Source organism: Elgaria multicarinata, chromosome 1, assembly GCF_023053635.1.
Source record: "Elgaria multicarinata webbii isolate HBS135686 ecotype San Diego chromosome 1, rElgMul1.1.pri, whole genome shotgun sequence".
NCBI classification, from domain to species: Eukaryota; Metazoa; Chordata; class Lepidosauria; order Squamata; family Anguidae; genus Elgaria; species Elgaria multicarinata.
The window spans coordinates 61,520,593-61,533,118 of record NC_086171.1 but is presented as its reverse complement, the minus strand read 5'-3'; the positions used below and the strand labels follow the sequence as shown (position 1 = coordinate 61,533,118).

General features: G+C 41.4%; 1 protein-coding gene across 1 annotated transcript in view; it reads right to left on the bottom strand.

Moving 5' to 3' along the window:
• CNTNAP2 (contactin associated protein 2) overlaps positions 1-12,526 on the bottom strand; it is a 1,454,514-nt gene that overhangs the window by 216,450 nt on the left and 1,225,538 nt on the right. Inside the window, exon 15 of the mRNA XM_063129070.1 lies at positions 2,170-2,297. Within this exon, the coding sequence (XP_062985140.1) occupies positions 2,170-2,297 (128 nt within the window). The remainder of the gene's footprint in view (positions 1-2,169; positions 2,298-12,526) is intronic.

Here is a 12,526-nt window from a genome sequence, read left to right as displayed (position 1 = left end):
AGCTTCCACTGATAAGTGATCAACAATTGGAAGCCCAAATGCAATATGGGGAAAATATTCCCCAACAGCTAGCTGGCAGAAGTATTTTTCCAAAAATACAGGATAAACCCCAGGCAACACTCAAAGAAACTTTGGCATGTAAAACAGATGGATTCTTAAAGATCCAGAACCATCAAATGAATATTGTCCAGTTTTAAGATATTAAGAAAATCCTCAGAGAAGCAAAAGGTTTATGTTAATTGAAAGCATATTGCTGGTGATTTTAAAGTCAAAGAGGAAGATATTACTTTGTAACCCAAAGCTGAAGGCCAACACATTTGAATTCTATTTTTAGTATAAACGTTGATGTCAATTGTCAATTCCGGATTGCATTTCTGCCTGTAAAATCCCTTTTGACAAATAATAATAGGATACAAAACATGCTATGGAAAACAGTGATAACATAAAGCAAGGTAATTGCTTTTACAGCAGAGAAACAGATGGATGAGGTAGAACAATCATTTTCTAAGGCACACATTTTAGGTTTGGCTCTGGACACTAAAGGCCAGAGGCAAAAATATACAGAATAGTCACATTCAATAGCAAGCTGCAGTCCTGCATAATGAATGCCACGTGAAAACTTTAAGTCATATTCCCAGCCAAATGTTCTTTATGCTGGTTTTAGCAGGGCTGTAAATTAGACTAAAATATAACTATTACTATGATGACTATTAGTAACAGCAGAAGCAGTAGTACTTACTAATACTGTTACAGTAAACATAAGCTGTAATAGCCTCAGTATACTCAGAGCTTCAAAGAAAGACAAATTGTGCAGCACAGGTGCTTTGCATAGGGAACGGGTATATCAACAACGAATCACTTTTCTTACTGTGGCTCTCAGCTGGAGCACCCAAACAATAGCCCAGAAAACAGGCTTTTGTGATTGTGCTTCTGAGTCTGCATAACTGTAGGGATAGTCTCAGTTCTGGATCATTGTGCATTATGCCAAGGTGCTAAGCACCAAATAGCTTATCAGAGCAGGAACTGATGCATGGCAGGGACAATCTTACTGCGGTATTCATGCTGAAAACAGTGCCCTACTTGCTACCCCTATTCAATATATGCTATTAGCCAGAGGTGGAAAGATGAAGAGGGCTTAGGACATGGTAAGAGGGACCCCAGCAGCCCTTGATGTTGCTGCTCAGGTGTGCTGAATATAGTGATATTAGAAAAATGTGGATCTCATTTTCCATGAAATAAATAATTGGGGTCTGGTTGAAATAGATCTGTGAACAGCAGACTTCCCAAAACAGATACTGAAAGCTCTGTACTTCCTTGTTCAGCCTTTAGGTTCAAACACATCATGGAAAAGCCAGTTTGGGTTTGTAAACCAGCATCCACCTTTGTTAACACGGATGATCCCCACTCAGCCATATGCTGAGTTTCCAATGATACATTAAGCCATAATGCTGCTATTTGTATCTCTATAAAGTTAGTTTATCGCAATATAAATAGTAATGCTAATGGGCATTAACAGCAGCATTCAGCAGCATCATAGATGTTGAGTGCTGCTCTGCTGCTGTTTGTATTACTGTTTATATCACAATAAACTTAGTGGGATAGTCAAAGTTGCCTCATTTACCCTGCAAGGAAGATGATTGCCCACACTTAAGACACAAAACCAAGCCTTTATATTGGTGGTTAAATAGTAATTTCTCTGTATACATTTTTGAAGAATTCTACAGGTATCTTTGGATGTACATTATGCACAAGCACATGGTCAAGGCACTATGAGTTTCGACAATCTTTGTAAACCGCCCAGAGAGCTTCGGCTATGGGGCAATAAATGATGATGATAATAATAATAATAATAATAATAATAATAATAATAATGTGGGAAGAGGCCTTATACAGGACTTCCCCAAGTCTTGACAACTCATACAATCCACTTTCATCTCTAAGGGAGGGAGGTGGATGGTACCATATTTTTTGGTTGGAAAAGAGAGACTTCACCACTAGTGCAGGGAGTGGGGTTGGTTTATTCCAGTGATATAACTATGGCCGCTTTTCTGAGATGCAACTTCAAGCAGAAGGGAATTTGCTAAAAGTATGTTGGGAAGGCATTTTGCCTCAGTGTAATTGTGATAAAACCAGGACATATGTAATATAAACATGCAACAGCAAACTTACGGTCTCCATTGCATCGCAGAGGGCCCACAGTTAACTTGGCATCTGAGCCAGGCCGACCAATGTCTCCAACCATCACTTGACTGACAGGTAGATGGTCTTTGTAAGATAGGAGGCCAGCATCTTTTCTCCTGAACAGCCACAAAAGGAAGATAAAATGACAAACTATTTAATAACATAACAACAGCCAAGGACAGCCATACTGGTCAATGAGAGAAAAAATCCAAAATTCATAGATGGCTAATACCTTTATTAAGGTTATGCATGGTGTGGATAGAGATACTTTTCTCCTTTTCTCATAATACTAGAACCCAGGGTCATCCCATGAAGCTCATTAATGGGAGCTGTAGGGCAGATAAAAGGAAGTACTTCTTCACACATCACATAATTCAGCTATAGAATTCACTACCACAAGATGTCGTGACCACCACCAATTTGGATGGCTTTCAAAGGGGATTGGACAAATTCTTGGTGACGGAGGCTATCAATGGTTCTAGTGCTGATAGCTATGTGCTACTTCCAGTATCAGAGGCAGTATGCCTATGTGCAAGTTGTGGGGAACACTGGTGGGAAGGCACTATTGTGGGTTTCCTGCCAACAACAGGCTGGCTCCTGTGTGAACAAAATGCTGGACTAGATGGACCCTTGGTCTGATCCAGCATGGCTCTTCTTATGACAAACCAAAATTCCGTAAAAGTGTGTAAGCTGTTGAATTTTCCAGAACTCTTCATTAGGCTGAAGTAGGGGAATGGGGAAAGAAATAATAAAGCCCAAATATATGGCCAGATGCTGTGGCCATGAGGTCACATCTGGCTAAACATTTAAACATTACTAATTCTTTTCTCATCCTCTACTTTTTGCACCACTTAGCCAGATGAAGAGATCTGGAGAATTTGAAAGCTTACACACTTTTGTGGAATTTTGGTTCATCCTTAAAGGTATTGCCCATCTATGGACTTTATATTTAATAAGTTTATAATTATAAATGTATAAATTACCTTGATAAAAAAGAGACATTCCTAAAAATGAATGAAACTAGAGCAACAATATCATTAACCTTTCTCATAATTCCAACAACACACAACTGATCTACTAAAATGACTTTTTAATATGGGTTGCTACACTATTTTCATTATCAGATAACAAAACATATGTATACTCCAGGTTTTGCCCTTATTATCAAATTACTGTAATTCCGCTAGAGGAATTCTCCATTTACTTTTTTTTTTTAAAAAAATATCTTTCTTCATACTAAGACTGAGAAGCTATTGCCTGGTGCTCCCCACTTTTGTCTCATCAATATTACTTATTTGTAAATTTCAGCATCATGTTTTCACTACAAAAAAGTGTTCAAGGCAATGCACAAACAATGGAAGAGTGAAAATATTGAATTCAATAAATATTAAAATATCAGTCTCAAATCTTAGGAAATTAATTAAAGGCATGATTATATTCAAAGTTATTTCACATTACCACGTATGTTCCAATAGGTCGCTTGGTGGGCCTGCCCTGAAAGGACATTCCACACTTTTGGCACCACAAGGGAGAGAGCCCTGGCACAAGTACCCACTGATTTAGGCAACATTCCTACAGCCACTTACCTGGGAGTAAGTTCCATTGAACTCAATGGGACTTTTGTCTAGATAGACATGTATAGGGTTGTACTGTTAACCTCCCCAAACAAAGGCATTCTAAATATGTTTCCTTAGATAGGGTTGGCTCCTTTTTGGCTCCTTTTTGACCAGAGATACATTTTTTTAAAGATTCAGGTCTGGTCTCCAGAGAATGACATTTTGTTTGTTTTTAAAGAGGATGCTAGTTACCCCTCCCACCACTGGATTTGTTTTATTTATTGGTTCTGCTCTTTTACCACTGGGCACTTGTCACTGGGCTCCACCCCTTGACCCCTATGAGCTCCACCCATGGGACCTCACTCAGGTACCAGAATGTTGTCTTTCAGGGGTTGTCAGCCTCACCCTTGAGGTTGCTAGCCAACAAATTGGCCCAATGGCCCAACTCTGTTGTTTCAGGAAACTGGAGGTTGAAGAGCTTGTAAAATGCAGGTTCTTCCGATGACGTATGAGATTAAAGCCATAGCTAGACCTAATGTTTATCCCTGGATCGTCCAGGGGTCAAACCTGTTCATCTAGGTGACACACAGGGGATCCAGTGCTCAGGCAGGGGTGAACCCTGGATGATCCCAGGATAAACCTTAGGTCTAGCTGTGGCCTCTGTTTTGATTCTACCACTTTCTTGCAGTATTCATCCTATCTCTGCCTCTAATACAACAAACTCTGCCTTTGCTCTGTCTACCTTGGCTCTATGAAAGCTATTTTGCTAGGCTCACGCTAATAAGAAATAGGAAAAGGAAAATAACACACACAACACGCATACAAAAACAAACTCCACTTCTTATCAAAGGAAAGAAACATCTATTCTGCTCAAACCCAGCATGATTTCAAAGCTGCATGAAAATGTTTAGAAGGATGTCTTTCAGGGAGTTGTCATGAAATAAGGTAGTCTAAGTGCCTTGAAAATCATTCACTAACTGTGACGCAATGTCATTAGCTGACAGTAATGTAGGCCACACAGCAGGGATTGGTGTAAGCTGCAGGGTGTTCCACAGCATTAACCATTTTTTTTTGTCACCATTGATTACAGAGTCCTTTTAAAGTGACGCAAGAGAAAAAGTCTATCTTTTAAAAGGAAGTGCAATTAAAACCATTAAGAAAATAACTATCATGTTTTAAGATGATCTCTCATTGGAATGGCTGCCTAACATCTGCGATGAAGAGAGTAATTAGAAACATAATTACTGAGCTTTAAAAACACAAGGTTGGGTCTGAAAGTAGTGGACATCAATAGTGGCTTGTTGTCTCATTTTCAGTTGCCAGAAAATTGTAGATTTCTCTCACACACAGAATACTGAAATTATTTCTATCTGTTTATATATTTTCCTGCTGTGTTACTCTAGTGGCATTAATTTAAGAGCAGAACTTTAGGTTTCTAAGTTATCTGTCCACTTGTGTGCTTTGAGCTGTATTCTTTCTCTTTCCTCAGTACTTTAACCAGTTGTTTTTAACATATAACCTTCTCCATTGACCTATGGATGAGTTGAAGTTTCATTCTTAAGCAAAGAGATTTGTCAATTATGTTGTGTGCATCTATTATAAACAATGGAACTGTTTATAATAGAACTCACCAATGTAACACCTGGAGGTGCCATTGCATCCACAGACACCTCCCTTGGTGTCTATGAACTACTACGCAATACTTATTTTTTCTAAGCTAAAAATGTATGGCCAGGAGTGGTTCAAAACAAAGCACTGGCTTCCAGCCATCTTTATCCCCAAGAGTGCCTCTTATGGCCCCAGAGGCATTCTTAAGAAGTGAAGATGGTGGGTGGATGGAGGCCAGGGCCTTGCTTTGAAATGCTTCCAGATGTTTGGGTGAAAAAGGGGATAGAATGGATCCACCTCTTCTTCCAGGTAAGGAGGAAAGCTTGGAGATAGCAGTGGGGAAACCATGGAAGGGCTGGGGTGCTGCATTAAAAACAGGAAGTGGGCTAGCTGGAGTTAAAGGGAAAGGGTGACTTGATGGGGGAGGAGGAAGTGAGCTGACTGGGGTTAATTGGTGACCCAATGGAAGGATGAAGTGGGTCAACTAGAGTTGGAATGAGGTGGGCTGGAGTGAGGCAATTAGGGACTGAGGTACAGAAGGCTGTGGAGAGTGATGAGGAGGGAAGGTCTATCAGAGGACACAACAGGAGATGGAGAAAGTAGGGAGGGAGACTCTGGGTGTTTTGGGTGTGGCTGTTATGGGTGTGGGGAATTTTCTGGGTGTAGTTTGAGAGAGTTTGGGCCATTGGTTAAACTTAAAGGAGAGATAAAATGAGTGAATATGGTGAGTGGATTTTGTTTCAAAGATAGGTTTCTTGCAAATGAGGAATGCAGTATTATATAAAAATAAAACTTGTATTGCCTCAAACAAACATAGCTTCTAACTTCTCTCCAGCCCTGACTGACTCCTGAGAGTGCTGAGTCACTGCCTGCTGTGTCACCTCCTGATTGGGCGAGTATTCCTTCAATCAAAGTCTGTGTCCCTGACTTCCTCTTCCATCTGACTTCCTGTGTGTCTCACTTAGTTCTACCTATTGATACATCTTTCCTTTTTTATTTTAACCAACAATACATTACAACTCCCATTTACCCCCCCCCCAAAGTTAAACATAGTCTTGTAGATGGTGTGGCTTCTGTACCAGGCGACCTGCTCGAGTTCTTACTTGTTTTGCTATAGGAGATGTAGTTTCTCTGGGGTGATAAGCGGTATCATGGGTATCCCTAGGATGTGAGGACATTTCAACTATCTCCCCAGTCTCTCTGGCAGGGGATTCCGAATGACCTCTTGCCTGGAGGCCAGATTGTGAAGTGGGTGCTCTCTCCTCCTGGAATTGCTGTTCTTGGTTGTGGTTCTGCACACCTGCATTTGATACTAGTTGGCTGCTCCTCCGCAGATGTCTACGGTTTCTTCTGAAGACTTGACCCTCTGGTGTCACCACCTCAAATGACCGTGTGTTCACTTGCCTTTGTACTTCTGCCTTTCGCCATTCCTTGTTCTCTTGCCCTGCTGGCTGAATCCAGACTTGCTCACCACTGTGTAGATCAGGTAGATCTTTGGCCGACTTATTATAATAATGGGCCTGTCTAGATTTTTGTTCTGCTATAGAGTCAGCTTGTCTGTTATGGATTTCTGGCTGCAGCAAATTTCCTCGCATTGGAAGTAAAGTCTTAGTTCTTCAACCCATGAGACTCTGAGCTGGACTTGCATCCAAGCCTTGTGATGGGGTGTTCCTGTGGTCTAAGACAGCTAGATATGGATCTGTCCCAGCTTTCTTGGCTTTGACCAAAATACGCTTTGCTGTCTTGACAGCTGACTCAGCTTTCCCATTGCTCTGGGGATAGGCCGGTGACGATGTCTGATGATCAAATTCCCACTGTGCTCTGAAGGCCCTAAATTCTTCAGACACAAACTGAGGGCCATTGTCTGAAAATAAAACATTGGGTATTCCATAACAGGCAAAGTGTCCTTTAAGCTTTCTGATAATTGTTTGAGATCGGGTATCTAGCAAGGAGTCTATCTCCCAGAAATTGGAATAGTAGTCCACCGTTATGAGGTAGTCTTTGTCTTGCAACTTGAATAAGTCTACTCCTACCTTTTCCCAAGGCCTCCTTGGAATCTCATGTGGGTGGAGTGTTTCTTTTTGCTGTCTGTCACCTAGAGAATTGCAGATCTCACATTGTGCCATGTAAGTTTTCAGCTGATCATTCATGCCAGGCCAATATACGCATTCTCTCGCTCTCCTCAGACAGCTCTCAATTCCCATATGTGAGGAGTGTATCCTTTTCATTATGTCCAAGCGCATTGCCTCTGGGATGATAGCTCTGTTTGCCCTAAAGAGAATTCCATCTTGCACACTGAGCTCCTCTCTCATTGAGAAATAGGGTGTAGCTTCCACTGGTAGCTGATGTTTGGTCTCTGGCCAACCATCCAGGACAATGCGTTTAACTATCTGTAAGTTGGTATCCTGCTCTGTGCCTTCTTGTATTGCTTGTAGGCGTGGCCGTGAAATGGGTAGATATTGCAGCATATTTATTGACTCTATGTCCTTTTCAACTGAACCATCTTCACTGGGCTCTGAGAGATATGCTCTGCTTAATGTGTCTGCCATTACCAGGTGCTTGCCTGGATGATATTGGATCTGTACATCATACTTTTGCAATCTCATCAACATCCTTTGAAGCCTCTTTGGGGCACTCAATAATGGTTTCCGCACAATGGTTTCCAGTGGCTTGTGGTCAGATTGGACATGTACTGTCTGTCCAAAAGTGAGCTGGTGGAAGCGTTCCATCCCAAAAAGGACAGCTAACAGTTCTTTTTCAATTTGTGCATAACCTCTCTCTGTTTCTGACAGTGCTCTACTGGCAAAAGCAATTGGCTGTTGTTTTTGTAAAAGGGCCGCTCCAAGCCCCTTTTGTGAGGCATCACATTGTAGGACTAGCTGTTCTCCTGGGCTGTAGTACTTCAGTACAGGGGTCTTGGATATAGTATCCTTAATTTTATGAAATGCTTGCTGATGACTCTCACAGTCAGCTGCTAACCCTTTACAAAACTTCACCAGGTAGTTTACCATGCCTAAGAATCGTTGCACACCTTTCACATCCTCGGGTCGTGGCATCTCTCAGATTGCCTTAACTTTTCCAGGGTCCACCTTCAACCCATCTGCAGTCAGCAGGTGGCCAATGTAAGGTACTTCTTTCAGTCTTAATCTGGCCTTATCCCTATTCAATTTGATGTTCCTCTCTCTGCACCTCTCCAGAAAATGGCACAACTTTTTGTCATGATCCCTTGTTGCTTCTATTATTGTATCTCCTTCTCCCACAATTAGGATATCATCTGCGATTATCTTCAGGCCTGAGATGTTCTCTAGCTCGATTCAACCTGCGTTGAAACACTTCTGGGGCAGGGCTGATGCCCATTGGCATTCGTAACCAGCGGTATCTGCCAAAAGGGGTTGCAAATGTGGTCAGGTAGCTAGATTCCTTATCCAGTTCTATGTGCCAAAATCCATTTTTCACATCAAACACTGAAAAAACCTTGGCTCGTGATAGGTCACATAGAACATCGTCAATGGTTGGCAGGGGATAATGACTGCGTTTTAATGCCTTATTTAAAGGTTTAGGGTCAATACAAATACGGAGTTTTCCAGAGGGTTTCCGTACAATGACCAAGCTGCTGATCCATTCTGTGCTAGTCTCTACTGGAGCAATTATGCCTTTGCTTTGAAGGCTTGCTAGTTCCTTCTTCAGTGGTTCTGCCAGTGCCATAGGAACTCTCCTTTTAGGGATCTTTACTGGTTCTACTGAAGGATCTACCTCAAGTTTCAATTTCCCTGCCAAATGTCCTTCCCCTTCAAAAACATCCCCAAAATCTTTCAGTATTTTCTCCATAGTCCAAATCCTGGACTGGTTCTGCTCACTGGCTTGTACAGCATTCAGGATGTTCTTATGTTGCACGTGAATCAATTGCAGAGCTTGGACTGCTTTGCTTCCTAGCAGTGGTCTGTGGGCATTCCCTTCCACGATGATGAACTCTAAGCAATAGAGTCTATTATTCTTTGGATTGCGAATCTTTAGCCTGCACTTCCCCACAGGTTTCAGGGTACTGCTATTGTACATAATGAGCAATTGGCCACATGGTTCCAGATCTGTTTCCTTGTCTATTAGAGCTAATGGCAGCACATTGCAGGTGGCTCCACAATCCAGTTGGAAACGAACTGGGTGTTTGTTCAACAACATAGTGGCAAACAATGTGGTGGGGTAGGTTACCTTCTTCCCTGTATTCCCCACTATGTGGACATCATGATTCACTGGACCCAAAGTGAAGCTTAAAACATCCTCACAGTTTTCAGACTCATTGCTTTCATTCTGTATTGTTCTCACAGCCAGCCTATTAGATTTCTTCTCACTCTTGCACTGACTTTGGAAATGGTTGGGTTTGCCACAACCTTTATACTTCTGTCCATATGCTGGGCACCTTTCTTTTCTCTTTTTGTGTTGTTTCCCACAGAATATACACTGTATTTTAGGCAGTCGTCTCTGAGGCTGCCGGCCCTGCTCATTATACTGACTTGACTGGCGTTGGACTGCATGCACCTGCACCTCATGGGTGCCTTCTAATGTCCTAAGCCTCTCTTTAGTAGCTTCAGCTGCCCTAGCAATCTCCAAACAACGAGTCAGTGTTAAATCTGGCTCCCGCAACAGCCTCTCACGGAGATGTCGGTCTGTGGTCCCACAGACAATTCTGTCTCTGATGAGGGAGTCTGTGATAGCCCCAAAATTACAGGTTGTTGCCAAAGTCCTTAGTGCAGTAACATAAGCATCCAGTCTCTCTTCAGACCCCTGCTGCCTCATAAAGAATTGATATCGTTCCATTGTTTCATTTTGTTTAGGTATGCAGTAATCATCCAGCCCTTTTACTAGCTGTTGCAGAGTAGAAGTTGTACTAAACCCAAGAGTTTTGCATATCTCTCGCCCCTTTTCTCCAATCAGATAATATAATAACTTTACCTTTTGCTTTTCTTCCTCTTTTGTGAAGGCAAGATCCAGGTACAATTCAAACTCCTCTTTCCAGTTCTGCCAAGCTTGAGCCAGATTAGGCCCAGTGAAATCCAGTGATGGGGGGGGCTTTCAAACCTCGCTCCATAATCCAAAATCTCAAGCTGTTTTTTGTTGTTGTAAATGGGTCCTGTTAGACTTCTGACACCATGTTTCAAAGATAGGTTTGTTGCAAATGAGGAATGCAGTATTATATAAAAATAAAACTTTTATTGCCTCAAACAAACATAGCTTCTAACTTCTCTCCAGCCCTGACTCCTGAGAGTGCTGAGTCACTGACTGCTGTGTCACCTCCTGATTGGGCGAGTATTCCTTCAATCAAAGTCTGTGTCCCTGACTTCCTCTTCCATCTAACTTCCTGTGTGTCTCACCTATTGATACAGATTTAATGGATTAGAGGTGTGAGGTGAGTGGATTTTGTGTGCTAGGGATGTTGGTATGTGAGAGAGAATGTGTACATTTAGGGGAAGATCTTAACACAGAGAAAGAAATGTGAATTCAAAGGAGTGTTTTTGTGTGTTGGGGATCAAACATCACTTCTGCCTTCTACTCAGGGTTGAGGCAAGTTACCTTTCCTTTAAACCCTCTTCAAGCATTTTTATTCCCAATTTCACTGAACATGTGAGGAGATGAGCAATCCAGCCCCTCTTCCCTCCTTGCATTCTCCACTGATCCAAGATCCTGAAAAATCAGAGTTCTTAAATGTATGGAGAGCTGCCATATATAGAGAAAGTTCTCTGCTTCAGAGAGTTGCTGTCCATGCATACAGGTGACAAGAGCAATGACAGGGATGTGGGGACGAGGCTGGACAGCTCTTCTCACATATCCTTTCAACATGGTAAGAACTGCCTGAAGATGGCTTTAGTATCATCCATTTCCCTTCTGTGAAATGGGTGTTCTGAAACTAGCCATACCCACCATGGCAGCCATTTTGTGATGGTGCCCACAACATTCTGTCAATATTCCAAATGTGCCCTCAAGCCTCCAAAGGTTGCAGACCCCAGTAACTTGGTGAAAATAACTAATTTACAGACATATTGGTTTTCCTGTGGTGTTCCTGAAAAACAAAGCAAAAATAATGGCCTACTTGCTATCCCTGTTGAGAACACCACTAGTAGTACTGGAGCACATAGCGGCCCAGAATATGCTCTCAAACTGGTAGTCCTTCTCCTCACCAAAATAGATAAAACTAGACTATGAAGAGCCTCTTGTCTTCCCTAACATATTTCCATGGCTGCTTACTTATGGAGACCACTTGAAAAACTGGCCAAGCCAGTTTTGTTGTAAAAACCTTTGTTGATGCACATCATGGCTTTTTCAATCAACACAAAGCCATCAAAATTCTGTGGTGCTTACAAGCATTAATGTCCCACAAAGAAAATGAGTTAATTACAAAACAAGTCCAGCAGACTGACTTCATTGTAGATATTTAGAAATAATCACTGTTGGAATATTCAGTACTTAGATAATACATCTGCTGTTTAAACATTTTGTAAATTTTGATTGCAAAAATGGCCTCTGTTATCCTTCTACCCCAAAGGAAATCGCTCCAGCTGAAAAAGGATTACATTCGCAGTGTGTTATATTCCAGTTAATAACTAAATGGGAGATGAATAATCCTGTAATTGTAATGAGGTATATAACATCTCTGAATAATTTTCATATTTCTACTTTTTCTGCTTTGTAGGATCCTTCATAGAGAAAGTGTTGACACAGTATAACAAAGAAGTGTTCATTTTAGCCTCATGTGCAAAATGTACAGCAAAGCCACTGACAAGCTGAAAAATAATTCTAATTATATTTTGTATTGTTGGTATTGCTAACTTTTTCAAGTAACTATATTGAAGATATGAGAAGAAACTATGTTTTAATATTATTTAATGTGAAAGGACTGGTGTTTAGAGTTATGAATGGTGATATGCTTTATACTATAGCTAAATACCTCAGCTTGAAATGAAACATGAGGTTAAAGTGTATCTAATTAGGCCTCACACCTTTGAAAGCTTACAGTGTAGGGCTGGACTGCTAACAGAAGCCTTGGTTATAGTTGCTAAGGAGGACAGCACCTTTGGCAGTTAGTAATACTGAAAGTGAATGATTTTTATACTGATCAGGGACATTAGAAGGGATTATAAGCTTATTGGTGTTCTGAGGGTCACTTGAAAACAGGGGTGGGCATCATTTTT